This window comes from Rhinopithecus roxellana, chromosome 15 (genome assembly GCF_007565055.1).
Source record: "Rhinopithecus roxellana isolate Shanxi Qingling chromosome 15, ASM756505v1, whole genome shotgun sequence".
Lineage (NCBI taxonomy): Eukaryota > Metazoa > Chordata > Mammalia > Primates > Cercopithecidae > Rhinopithecus > Rhinopithecus roxellana.
In genome coordinates, this window is record NC_044563.1 from 68,683,703 (window position 1) to 68,698,185 (window position 14,483).

General features: G+C 42.3%; 1 protein-coding gene across 4 annotated transcripts in view; it reads left to right on the top strand.

The window, feature by feature from the left end:
• Window positions 1–14,483, top strand: part of ETS1 (ETS proto-oncogene 1, transcription factor) — a 63,285-nt gene that overhangs the window by 27,292 nt on the left and 21,510 nt on the right. For all 4 annotated transcript variants that reach the window (XM_010353028.2, XM_030918417.1, XM_030918415.1 and 1 more), the window contains 4 exons: window positions 4,476–4,595; window positions 5,562–5,762; window positions 8,920–8,997; window positions 9,958–10,206. In XM_010353028.2, coding sequence (XP_010351330.1) covers window positions 4,476–4,595; window positions 5,562–5,762; window positions 8,920–8,997; window positions 9,958–10,206 — 648 coding nt within the window. The remainder of the gene's footprint in view (window positions 1–4,475; window positions 4,596–5,561; window positions 5,763–8,919; window positions 8,998–9,957; window positions 10,207–14,483) is intronic.

Consider the following 14,483-nt stretch of genomic DNA (forward strand, 5'->3'; position numbering starts at 1 on the left):
TATGTTGGAGTAGTGTATGTGAAGAGTCTGGCAAACTGTAAAGGATTTCTCAGGTATAAGGCATATTACTCACTCTTGGTATTTCTTTCATGCTGCTATTGAGTGTGACCATACCCAGCACACATGACTGGTATCATAATCTGATGGGGTTGGGCCCAGTTCAATGGTCATGCAAAACTGGGACATGTACCTTGGATTTCTTGTCCTTGGCTGTATCCCTCATCTCCTAACCCTAGGATCCCAGATGCTCCAGTCTTCCCATGATCATTGATTGAGAATGGTGAGAGAATAAACTTGTGAGGTCAGTAAGACCAGATGTCTTGAACTTCTTGCGGAACAAAAGCCACCTAGTGTTTAGATTCTGTGTACCATTGTTGGTAAGAGCCATTCAGTTTCAAATAACTGAAAAGAATGGTATGAAAAGACACATGAAACACCCTGGAAGGGTTCTTGGAAACTGAACAGCTCTTAACTTTGAGTTACATGTAAGTGAATGGAAACCCTTGTTTTACATTTCACTTGAAACATCTATGAGGTGGTTCAGGGTTAGGCCACAATGAAAAATGAGCAGATGTTTCCCCACATTCAAAATGCCACTAGCTTATTCTTCTGCAGATTCAGGGAAAGCTACCTGCTCACTTCTGTCTAAATACTGTGCAATCTTGTAATGGTTATTTAATCACCAGCTTCTACACAACTGTCCTTTCAGAGGTCTAGGGGAACTCCTATAAATATTAACTGAAATGTGGGGTCCCAAGGAATAATCAGTGGGCAGGAAATCTAACATAATTGCAGTATATTTATGTCCTCATTTTCCAGTGTGTTTAGAATCTCCACTGTGTTGGCATAGTGTTTCTCCAGGGCAGATTCTCAGCATTTTGAAACAAATATGTTATTTGAATTTAAGATATCATAATTATTAGCACAAAGGAGATTTCAGTATTTTTCCACAAAATATAATCAGTTAATGTCTATGGAGGTATTGATTAACTTCCAGACACTGATTCTAAAATTAGAAATATTTTGTACCTAATGTAAAAATATTATAATAGGTAATGAAGTAAAGTATTTTAAGAGTAAAGAGGTATCTGCTTAGGCTAAGTCACGTCAGATTTTCCACCTGTGTAATGATGTTATTATTGTTTTTGATGAGTATAATCAACAGAACTGCTACAATCTGCAGACAACATAAAGGGAATTTTTGAATTAGTATTTTCTATGATGGGTTTATTTTCTATTTAATATACACTTTTGAACATGATCAGTCATCATTTAAGTGCAATGCTCACACAACTGAAAAAGACAATCTTTGCCAACTGTTCACTTACTTATAGAGGGGAGTTTGACTTTTTTTTTTTTTTTTAACTACAGTTCCACACTTTATAGGATAAAGTTCTGACTTTTATATCTAAATCCTTTGACTCCAAGGACAATGCTGTGTCTTCTCTGGAGCTGATCAAGTCCAAATGCAGGTGTCCTAAGTGGACAGGGATGGTTCCCCTCAGCTGGAATGTGAGCCATTTTTTTCAGAGATCTAGCACTTGAGTCTCACAGCCAGAGGGGCAGAGCCAGGCACCTCTGACGGGGCCCCAACAGCACGTGGACTGGGCTTGTGGAGGTGGCATTGAGGTGGAAAGGCAAAAGTAATTCTAGCTGCTTTCCTGGGAGAGAACAAGCGAGAACCCAGAAATGCCTGCCCCCTGACAGGAAGCAGAAACCTACGTGGAGAATTGTCAGCTCAGCAGTCCTGTCCAGACCACACTGTCAGGGCATGTGGAGTTATGGGAGCCAGAATCAAGGAACTTCTTTGTCAGGCTTTCTGCTGTCATCCTTGGCTGTCACCTCACACTGGCATCCCACTGTCCTAGCTTTCATGTTGAGAAGATTCTGGGGGCCTCCTAGTCAGTCTCATACGTCAGTTCCCGTTGCAGCAGAACCACTGCTTGTCCATTTGGCCTGACCTGTATTTTCCACATGTGTTGTCCTGGCCAATTTCCGCCATCAGTAAGGTCCTTTTCATCAAGTCATAAATCTAATGGAGGGAACAAACACACACAACAAAACCCACACAGTTCAAGTTCATGAATTCGTGTTGGATGGGGGTGAAGGGAGGAAAGTTGTTTCAAATTTGGAAAAATTTAATTCACTCAACATTTGTTGATTGACTCGTGTGTTTAGCCGTGTGCTGGGAGCTGAGGCTGCCACAGTTGTTTCTTCTCTCAGAAGCGATACTCCCTGGTTAACTAGAGAGCCCTTTTCTGTAAAGTAAAACTGATTTCTACGCTAAGGGAAGACATTTCTGGACCTGCCGCTGAGCTGTTCTTGGAGGTGTAGAGTGGGGATGGATAGGGAGCAGCCATGAGTTTCTTAGTGACTCATTTGATGATTGCTCCATTGTTTGAAGGGCTGGATGTTATGTAATCAACACTCTATCCCCTCCCCCAGTTTCTTCCCCCTAACAATCTGGGATTTTCCATCATTCTGTCAACCTTTCTGGAGACATGTTGATTTTTTCCACTAGATTTTTTTGGGCATGTCCAGGGCAACCCAAACTCACCACTCCCTGGAACTTCAGATTCCTCATCATTGGCAAGGCCTGGAAGAGCAGCTAGGGAGCCCTTCTGTTCTTCCAGGGCACAGCCTGGACTCTAGCGGTTTCCTGACAGCATCGCTAAAAGCAAACAGGAGAGAAAGTACCTCCTTTCCTTCTTTTATGCAGTGTAATTTCTACTTAGTTCGACATTCAGAGGCAATATGTTTGCTCCTTTTTTCGGAGATTTATCCTATGTTTTAATTTCATTCAGCCCATAACATATTCTTTATGTCCGGGGAATATTTTTTAACCAACCAAAGTTTAGAAACAGCCAGTTGAAGAATTTCTGTAGTAGCCTTGCCTGGAACTTAGTCACTTTATAAGTCAGTTTCATGGGATACACTGAAGATTCAGGTTTCTAGAAATCACTTCAGTAAAGTGTATCACTGTCAAAAGGTGACAGGAAAGCTAGTAGGGATTCTCAGCTCATGTCTTTGCTTATTCACTTTTTGTGGGAAATTGTGCCTGAGGTGAATTCAGAAGATGTTTAAGTTCAGCTCTATTTATGTACCATCACCGTGAACATGGTCCACAAATACAGGAGGATCTGGATGGACATAGCAGAGATTAAGGTGCATGTGGGTATAGCAAATGATGATACATTTGCAAATCTGCAGGCTGTAATGGCTCACTCTTCTTCACTGCTGACACTAGCCAAGCTTTATAGATTTTTCATCCTGTATGCACTTCAAATTGGCTCACTTATGTTGTCTGCCTTGCCACTTTTGTAGTCAAAGCCACCATCGTCTCTCACCAGGACTGATGTAGTAACTTTCTAAAATGTCTTGCTTATCCATTCATACTCACCTCCTAAACCACTCTTTACAGAACGGGTAAGGGGATCTTAAAACAAAATGATCTTTTTTTAGTTGATGCTGATGTCACTGCTCTGAGGACTACACTTTGAGAACCACTGATCTGGAGTATTCTCTTCTTCCTAAATTCTCATGTATCCTTCGCATCTCAGGTCAAATATCTGTCTTCTAAGGGAGGCCTTTCCTGTTTCCTTCAGACATCCAGGAATTCCTGTTGCACATTAACGTTGCATCATGTACGTCTTCTTTGAAGCCCTTATTGACGTTGTATTTGAACACTTAACTGTATAAATAGGTTTGTAGTGGCTGAATCTACTGCAAAAATCAGATGGCTAGCTCCTGTAGAGACTCTTTCTGTGTTGTTCACTGTTGTTCCTTTGACTCCTTGCACAAAGCAAGTGCTAGATAACCATTTTTTGAATGAATGAATGAATATTATTTCCTTTTCATAGGTAACTTAAACCATGTAGTAACGTTAATATTCTTGGTAAATGTGAAAGACAAGCAGGGACTGTGTATAAATTAGTAGAGGTGTTCAGGAAGAGTAAACACATTTGTTTGTCAGGGATGCAGGACACTTTAGGCCTAGCACAATGTGGAAAGCCCCTTAAATTTTGCCTGCTCATGCCAGCACAGTGGCTCATGCCTATAATTCCAGCACTTTGGGAGGCTGAGACAGGTGGATCACCTGAGGTCAGGAGCTTGAGACCAGACTGGCCAACATGGTGAAATCCCGTCTCTACTAAAAATACAAAAACTAGCTGGGCATGGTGGCACATGCCTGTAGTCCCAATTACTTGGGAGGCTGAGGCAGGAGAATGGCTTGGACCCAGGAGGCAGAGGTTGCAGTGAGCTGAGGTCATGCCACTGCACTCCAGCCTGGGCAACAGAGCGAGACTCCGTCTCAAAAAAAAAAAAAAAGAAAAAATGTCCTGCTGTGGTGCTCTGGTGAGGATGCTAGCACAGTTGTTTCTCAGCTTGCCTTCTTACAGTCCATTTGTGATGTTTTATGAGTGGTTCATTACCTATGTAATTTTTGTTATTCATATGCAATTTTCTTCCTGCAGATATGGAGTGTGCAGATGTCCCACTATTAACTCCGAGCAGCAAAGAAATGATGTCTCAAGCATTAAAAGCTACTTTCAGTGGTTTCACTAAAGAACAGCAACGACTGGGGATCCCCAAAGGTATGATTTTGTAGTTGGAAAAAGAGTGATTGGGGTCAGACCCTTTGGGAAGACTCATTTTCTCACCTGGAGTGTGTGAGGCAGACGTTACACTAACCACATTGGAGTCAGCAGCTATGGGCCATGGCTGCCATCTGTTAGGGCCATCATGACACACACACTGAGGCTGCCCCATCTCCTGGGCTTGTCCTGCCATCTTGGTGTGAGGACAGTGGTCCTCAAACTTGCCTGCTCACTAGAATCACTTCTGGATCTCTTGGAGCAGCTCTGACGTTGGGCAGTACACCTGCTGTCATCTGAGCTTCTAAGTGTCATTGGTGGGTACAGCCAGGTTAAACCTCAGGTCATGTATGAAGATTGCATGTTATCAGTACTACAGTGCTACTCAAGGCACGGCTTACCATAAGTACAGACTTTGCAGTGTATCTGGTATAATACAGGCACCTAATAATGTTATTACCAAGTGCCATTTGAATGACTTACTACTACTAATTGCTACAATTATTACCACTATAATTGGCTAAGATAAAAAATAATTGAGAATAATAGTCTCAAGTATATTATAAGTTAAGAGCAGAGAGAGGCATGAGCAATCTCTTATTATTATTGCTATTAAAGAAGCCATTTGTTCTCTTGTTCAGGGCTTTAAAAAAGTCCAATGGGAATAAGGCAGTGAAAGAGGAGATTCATGGAAATCTTTGCCTGCAAGGGCAGAGAATACTCACGTGGTACTTTTTGGCTGGCAGTAGTGACCTCCTAGCTGGTGAAATAGAGAAGGCGGAGATGTTGAATGTGGAGGGGAGGGCTATGGAAGGCACTCGATGTGCAGGCTAGGCTGGTGCTTCCTCATTCGGTGAGTAAAGATAGCATTCTCAGCTAAGTTCTGTTCCTTCAGTGTCCTCTCTGAGGCTTGGATAGGAGTTAAGAGCCTGACCTGCTGGATCTTCATCTGATGTCTTTCCTCAGACCCCCGGCAGTGGACAGAAACCCATGTTCGGGACTGGGTGATGTGGGCTGTGAATGAATTCAGCCTGAAAGGTGTAGACTTCCAGAAGTTCTGTATGAACGGAGCAGCCCTCTGTGCCCTGGGTAAAGACTGCTTTCTCGAGCTGGCCCCAGACTTTGTTGGGGACATCTTATGGGAACATCTAGAGATCCTGCAGAAAGGTAAATATGTGGAAACAGGGAGAGGTGGAGGTTATGTGGGGTTGCTGTGACAGTAGGTAGGGGACTCACCCAATGGTACGACATCGATGCCTTTCTTTGTGGGCATCCTATTGTAGGACGTATGTGGGGATGTGCCTGGTACACTGCTCAGCGTATAGCAGGTACTCTTAGATGAGTGTTAATTTCTTTTTCTTCTACATATTGGGGGTCCAGATATTAATCTTCTGCAAGATTGTACCTCTGAAGCTTCTTGGATTGCAACATTCTAATCCAGGTCCTTATCTCAAACCCATGCCCTGTTTGAACAAGCAGTGCCCACAGCCAACCCAAGAATAGTTTGTGTGTGTGTGTGTGTTTCTGCAATCTTAATACATACTGCCTTGGTGCATGGCCACATAATACCTGATCACATCCCGGGAAAGCTTAGCTTCTGAGAGCATGTTAATAAGGCAGATTTCTCTGCCCACTAACTGGATTGGAATTGCAGTAGTGCATCATACCTTTTACATCTGGAGCAGGAACTGGGGTTATATCAGGACGCTGTGTTGCAACCTTGTAATGACATGGCCTCCCCTAACAGCCTCTTCCAACCTTTTTGGACCAAGTGACTCATGTACCACAGTCCTGGCTGAGTATAGAAACAGCAGCAGGCAGCAAACTTGGGTGTTTTTGCGCTTATTTTTCTGATTTTTTCTTAAAATAAATTGCAGTTACCAGCAGTCAGCAGTGCCCTCCAGCTGACTGTAAGCCTAGAAGCCCATTGCCCTCTCTAACCCAGGCCCACCCTTTCCCTGTGGTCACCAGCTCTAACTCTTGGCACAGACGCTGGGGGAGGGGAGCAAAACTCAGGATTAGCACTTTTACCCCACATAATACCTTCCTTTGTTTAAGAATATATTCCACTCTACAGTGCTCAAAAGAGACCCAAACTAGATTTCTCTGTGCTCAAAAGTGTTATCTTTGTTCCTTCTCCTCACCTTCTGTTGAAAAATAAGACATAAAGGAACACAGGAAAGAACTAGGTGAGTCTTTCTGTGGCTGCTTTTACCGAGGATGGCAGGCAGTTGCACAGGCTTCCCCAAAGCACTGGCGTGTTCTCCGTGCACAGACACCCACCCATAGGTGTTGACATGAGCAGCCTGTTTATAGAGGGAAATGATATGGCAGGATCCTAAAGATCTGATTTGACTGTTGACTTCTAAACACAATAGCAGATTCCATCAGACTGTGGAACCCAATATATTCTACTAAGAGGCTGTTTTCCTCCGTTTATCACAGTGGAGCTGCCAGGTGTTTTGGGCTGTCTAAGCCTGTCTCTGATTGTAGTTACAATTAATATCTTTCGTGTCTCCTTGTTTCCAAAGTGCTTTCAAATACATTTTCTCTTTGGATTATCAAAATAACTGTGTGAGACAGTAAGGACAAGTCCTATTATTGTCTTTGTCTGTAAAATGAAGCTCAGGCTAGCAATTTCTTCAATATCACTCATCTCCTTAAATTTCATTTTATTTCAACTTTCAATACATGTTTATTTTATTTGTTTATTTTTTGAGACAGAGTCTCGCTCTGTCACCAGGCTGGAGTGCAGTCGCGCGATCTCAGCTCACTGCAACCTGCGCCTCCCAGGTTCAAGTGATTCTCCTGCCTCACCCTCCCCAGTAGCTGGGACTACAGGTGTGTGCCACCACACCCAGCTAAGTTTTGTATTTTTAGTAGAGTTGGGGCTTCACCACGTTGGCCAGGATGGTCTTGATCTCTTGACCTCGTGATCTGCCCGCCTTGGCCTCCCAAAACATTGGGATTATAGGCATGAGCCACCACGCCCAGCCTCAATATATTTTTATTTAACTTAAAATTTAACATCCCATCCTGTGCTTTTTGTATAATAATGTGGACTCACAGGGGCCTTTTGACCCCTAAGACTGGTTTGGCCTCACTTAGGGTAAAGGAAGAATGTAAGAAAATTTAAGAGAATTAGGATATAAGTTAGTATGTTTGAGAGCAAAAGCCCTATCATCCCACCCAATATTCTGTTGAGAGAGGCAGAAAGAATTCTCCCTCTTCAGGTTCAGTTACTTGACGAGATGAGCATGATGTTTGTGCTGAGACTACAGCTTTTGTTCTGTAATTAAACTAAAGCAACACAGCACCAAAAAAACATAGCTGTTTGGGGTGGGGTGGAAGGCCAAAGGTACGGGGATGTTTCAATCTGATAAACTGCTAAAGCAAAGTTTAATCATTTTATCTCAACTGGGAACTGTTTTTTCTGTGCAGGCATAAACTTGTTTTCTCAGCAGACTTTGCTCCTAACAAGCTATCAAATACCTGAGGAAAAACCCAAACCCATACTCTCTTTATGTCAGATTCTTATGGTGAAATATAATCAGACTACTCCATACAAGAATTGGAGGCCATGGCATTTGTTCCAGGGTAATTAGAGGATCCCAGGCTCACTGCAGTGTCGTGCAGAGCTTTCTGTCCACAGGTGCACTTCGTTTCGTCTCCCTTCTTCTCCTTTTCCTAGGGGAGTTGGCATCTGGGCAGGAGCTTGGTTGGGTTGCTCTTCTCTCCCTTTACACAAGCCCAGTCACATTTCACCAAATGGAGTCACCTTACCAGTGTCCTGCTTCTTGTCTGGGCCTGAACTTGAAACCTGAGGGCAATGGGAAAAATGCAAAACAAAAACCAGACATCTGTTAGAGGAAATGGAGAATGTAAAATCTACTGCCTAAAGACTGCCATATATTTTTGAGAAGTTTTGAAATCGACCAGTTTGGGGGTTGGGGATTGATCCTGCGAACCTGTGATGTACTCAAGCCTTTGGCTCTAGTGTGGTCGACATACATGCGGTATGAATGCATTGAGAATGAATGCTGAATGCCTTCTCAGCCCTTAGAGATTACTCATGGATTCTCTTTCCAAGATACTAAATCCCATTTTGCCGCTACTGAAATAATAACTTTAGTCATATTTTTTGGATCTCATGTTTAGACAAGGTCACAGTCAGGACAGACTCAGATACCAACTCAGTTAATGAGTATGCAGATTTCTTAGAAAAGGGGTTGAGATCATTGTGGTCTTTGCATCCAAGATCCTTTTAGGCCAAGCATGACTTGAATATTGACCTCGTTGTTCATTCCCTATCTGTTCATTACAGAGGATGTGAAACCATATCAAGTTAATGGAGTCAACCCAACCTATCCAGAATCCCGCTATACCTCGGATTACTTCATTAGTAAGTTCATTTCTACTCCTTTATAGGAAACTAGGAAAAGGTCCCTATCTCCGTCAATCTCAGGCTCCTTCATACTAATTCTATCAAAAATAGTATCTTCTTAGATGTAGACTCTTCTTTGTTACTTTATTGTATTATTTTCCACAAAGCAGAAAGTTTCAACCTAGATGCATGGTTCATTAACCTACCAAGTTCATACACACTAAGATCCCTCTCTGATACCTTTAACCTGAAAGTCATGCAGAGAGACTGCAACTGGAGCCCCGAAACTTTTGTTCTGATTTGGTACTGTTCACTCTGATGGCCAAAAGAGGGTTGGGTTAGGAATTTGATCTTGGCTTTTGTTGTTTCCTTTTTACTAGTGGAGATGACAGCATTTCCTCTAAAATCCTTCTTTAAGAGTGTGCTATGCAGCTTCAAATTCTATTAGAGGAAATACAGCCTTCTCCTTTTTCGTGCAAGATACTGGCCATACTGAAGAGATAGCCTGAGGGAAAGAATGCCTGTGCGCCTGTTGCACTAATGTAAGCTCTGAGCTATAGGACCATCTTCTCTGATGGCTCTGCTTTTAAAGGGTGTATTAAACAGGTTTTATTTTTTCATTTTATCTTTTTACGTGATTACAATTTTTATTCTAGTAACACAATGATGTTAACTACCCTGTGTCAAGAGCTTATTGTGTGGGGAATGTTGTAGGCATTTTACCTATATCCTCATTTAAAGATCGCAATCACCCCCATTTTATAGATGAGAATGTGAAGTCAGGAAATCTATCTTGTCAAGGGCCATAGCTATTTAGTAGTGGACAAGGTTAAAATCCAAGCCTTTCTGATTTAAAGTATTTTCCCTTTATTCTCTAAGGAGCTTGTTCCATGTCATACAGCCTCTGTCGGTGGTGAAAAACTGCTTTTTTTGGGTACAAATCTCTCCTCTCTTTAATTGCAAACCCTTTGTTTCCAGGCTATGGTATCGAGCATGCCCAGTGTGTTCCACCATCCGAGTTCTCAGAGCCCAGCTTTATCACAGAGTCCTATCAGACGCTCCATCCCATCAGCTCGGAAGAGCTCCTCTCTCTCAAGTATGAGAACGACTACCCCTCGGTCATTCTCCGGGACCCTCTCCAGACAGACACCTTGCAGAACGACTACTTTGCTATCAAACAAGAAGTCGTCACCCCAGACAACATGTGCATGGGGAGAGCCAGTCGTGGTAGGTCATATTTCTTTTCTAAAAGCTCTTGTGTTTACAAGAATTACCTGACTGTGAGTTTTTTCAGGTTCCATTTTTTTTTTCTCATTTATTAGACATGTAGATTCCTCAGTTTCAGCCTTCCCATCTTAGAGTGTCCAGATACTAAGAACTTTCCATCGTGGTGTTTTAGCCAAGTCCATTATTATGACAAAGGCCATGGGGTCCACAGTGAAATCAGACTCAGGCAATCTAAGAAATTAAATGTCTTACTTGGGCAAAATGTTTCCCTCAATTAATAACTCGGGTTGAATTTGGTCACTTTGAAAGGTATGCTCTATTTTCCTTGAGGAGGACATAATCGAATAAAAATGGTTCAAGTGACCACCCTGGAAAATGCTTGAGCTTAGCATGTGTCCTGTTGCTCCTCCCAGAGGACTCCTGCATCTGACTGTAGATCCTGGCTTGGTACCTGGAATGGCCTCTGCTGGCCAGCCTGGGATCTTTAGCCTCCTGTGACTTTTTTGGTTTGGGAAGATACAAGCTGGTTAACCAACGGTTTGTTTGGAACCAGTCATCAGCAGTGTGGTGAAAGTGTGTATTTAGCTAGAGGACCAGGGAAGGAGGTGGCCAGGGGTTTCCAAAAGAAGGTAGTTTTGTTAACATGACTATTATAATAATGATAAAATGTTCACTGTCAGTGAAGAAAGTGTTTCAAAATAGAGCTGGCTGACATAGAGCAAAAAAGGTAAAATGCACCCAATCTTTAGAAACAGGACATAAACGCTCAGAGATACAACCTACCTAGTAAAGTGTCCAAATTGTTTTGTTTCTGAGAAAAATGCAGTCTATTGTAAGAAAGGGTTTGTCTATTTAGCAAGAGCTAGATGATTTCTAAAAAGGTGAAAAAGAGGACTTTTCTGGTGGGTAACTGGGAAAGAATTATAAACGGGAAGAGGAACGGGAGAAAGCTGACAGGTGGGGCTTGGGTCGGATGGCAGGCTGGGGCTGGCCTATGAGTGATTTCTGCTCAGTGACTGACCATATGTGGCACCTATTGTGAGGCTCTTGGAGGAGAGCCCAATGGCACCTTTACTTTGAAGAATCGTGGGTCCTGCACATTGTCATCTTCTTTGAGTATTCAGGCTCACACTTCCTCCCAGCAGGCCTAGGGATCACCAGCAAGCCCTGCAGAGGGAAAGTCCCTGCAAAATCAGAACCCCTAATCTTCCTTCTTAAGGCCCCAGGGTGTTTGTGCTTCAGACCGAAGGGGATGGGTGGGACCAGTCGGCCTTCCCCTTTCTGGCTCTTTTTATTTTTGGGTGTGTGTCTATTTAAATACATACACACAAGTCTGTGTATATGTGTTTCTTTTTTATGGGGGGGTCACAGCATTAAAACGAGTTTCTTCCTTGTCGGATTTTCTGTACATCTACACAGTGAGGCCAAGCCTGTGGGTTTGGGCTCGGCCATGTTGTAACTTTGGGTAGCTCTCCTGTCACATTGTTTTGAAATTGCATCTGGCTTTGCATTTGTGTAATCGTCTCTTCTCCCTCTCCTTTCCTTCGTTCTTGGTTTTGGTCCCCGCCACCCCTCCAACCCCAAACTAATGACTATGGACCAAAAGTGACCCTTACAAAGAGACATGAGGTATTTCTTTCTGGCTCCACTCTTCTTCCCTCCCTCCAAGTTCAGGCCACAAAAACTTGAGGGGAAGACCATTTTGTGCAGGGCTGTTTTCTGCGTGTTAGAAGTGCTGCAAACAGGGCCTATGCAAAGGGCCAATTGAATCTGAGATGCTGTGATTGGTCTAGACCGAAAGCATTACTGTTAGCCGATTGTTATTTATACTAATCATAGTACAGTATTCACAGGCTGCATTACAGCATACAGAGTGCTTCTATGCCCCACTTATGTGGGCCCTAAGGACTGTCTTTGTACGAGTCTGCTCAGTGGGTGGCTGGGTGCTGTCCCATCTTCTGTATTGAGTGCTCTGAGGTCTGTTCGGTGGAGTCAGATAGCTTTGGAAGGAGTTTGCTGAGGCCCTTCTCAGAAAGTCTGGCTGGTGGACAGTTTAGAGAACACAGGTTTTCCTGCATGAGCACCGCAGCATAACGGAGTATCTAATCCAGTTGGATTCTACCCATTTTTGGAGAAAATACCCGTAAATGAAGGTTCCCAGCACCAGGGTTGTGAAATTGAGCTAAAATGAAAGCTGCCTACTGCTATAAACCACAACTCTCAACAGGGTTGCATTTGCCTCATGTTTGGGGGGTTGCCAGAGACTGGTTCTGACTTGGTTTAGCCCCCCTTGCTTATTGGGAGTCCTTGGAAACTCTACTATCTTGCTTGTGAAAATTGTGATCTCCTTTTACTCCAAGTATAAAATTGGCTGATAGAAATGGAATCATTTCGGAGAGACTTTAGCATAAATACTATCAACTTGGTGGGGTGTTGATGAAAATATAAATTCTCCTTCTTAGGCTTTTGGTATGTTTGTCTCAAAGAGAAAATAAATGGCCATGAAGATCAGTAGCTGGTATGAACAAATACCTTTTTATGAGATGCCACAAAATTTCCTGTTCTGCTAAAACAAGGCTTTGACATTCTGGTTGTAGGCTGTTTCGTTGAATCATTTAGTGTAAATTTCTTGAAGAGAAAATTAGATTATTTCTAAAAAGGTGAAAAAGATGACTTTCTGCTGGGTACATGGGAAAGAATTATGAAGAAATATATATTCATTTTTAATAAGAATGAAGAGGTGCCCTTTTGATAGTGGACTGGGTGGGCCAGGCTGATAACTGCATGAAGCCCTTCAGTTTACTTTCCAGAGATAACCCTCCTGTGAATGGATGAGTGGAGGAAGGAATGAGATGAAATGGATGACACCAGCTTTCTGTTGAAAGCAGTTCTGGAGGGGTCAGGAAGTAGAGAAAACCTACAGCAGTGGATTTTATAAAAAGTACACACTCAACCAAATGCGTTCTATCCAGATCTTTAAACAATGTTGGGAGCAACATATTTTCCTATATATTTAATTTAGGTTTGGGCATCTGTTCATGTTTGATTTTGATTGTTTTAAGCAATCTGCACTGTCATGGAGAAGAAAATACACTGGGAGCACACTAATATGAAATTGTACGAGTCAGCCTTGTTCTGGGATTTGAAATTTATAGATCAATCATCCCTGAACAGTTAAGAGTTGATTTACGGATATTTCTATGTAAATATTTGTCACATCCCTTTGCCTTTTTTGGCCTGTGCTGAATTGAGGTGACCATCTAGTCTCCCATGATTTAACTTAGGTTACTTGAAAAGTATCTGAAAGTTGCATATAAAAACCATTCCTGTGAGCCTTTTTAGCTCTTAGATGCATTTGTTTTCCTCCAAAACATTTTTTTTTTTTTTTTTTTTTTTTTTTGCTAGCCTCCTTTTTAGTGGCATTTTTACCAATGGAAATTTCTCCAGGAGCTATTGTGCAATCATAGCAGCTGTTTATAACCTGGTTTGGGAAATTAATGAACTTGCATGATCTTGTGGTCAGTTAAGAATGCCTTAAGCAACTCACACAGTAAAGGATTTCTGACACTGCTGTGGACCTTAACTCTTTAATAAACCTTTTAAGTATTGCCTATACTTTTCCAATGAAGTTTAAATTTCAATACATAATTTTACTTGGAGAGGATAAAGAATATGGTTTTCTGTTTAGAAGAGTGATAGTGTGTGTGATATTTTAAAATCTCTTGGGAAAAGCATCTTATACCATCTTACTCTATTTGAAAAGGCATAGGGTCAGTTCATGTATTTTATGTTAAAATAGTATTTGGGAAAAATGCTAAGAAAATAGCACTTTAGTTCCAAGGTCAAAAAAGGCTAATCTGCTCTTAGTCTAATGGGATTCTTTTTTCTTATGACCAAAATACTTTCCAAACTGGGCCTTTTGAAATCATCTCATTGGCTTGAGTTGGAGTGTGGAATTCAGCCTGACATTGCTCCGATTTCTTCATTTATTCATTGGGCCTACAACATCAGCCAGAAATCGTATCATAACGTGTGTGATCCTCAGCTTCTAGATTTCTGGCTTTAGAACTCTTGAGGACCCAAACATTACTCTGACAGATGTGAGCAGCGTTTGACTCTGACTCTCTGTACTTGGAATTCTCAAACCAGGCAGCAGAGTGGCCGTGGACCCTCAGATGGTGGCCTGGTGCAGCCCCTTTCCCCAGAGTAAACCCATGACCCCTGAAGCTTCCATTCCCACTCGCCTCTCCCTTCTTCTGTCCCTCCTGCAGATCTGA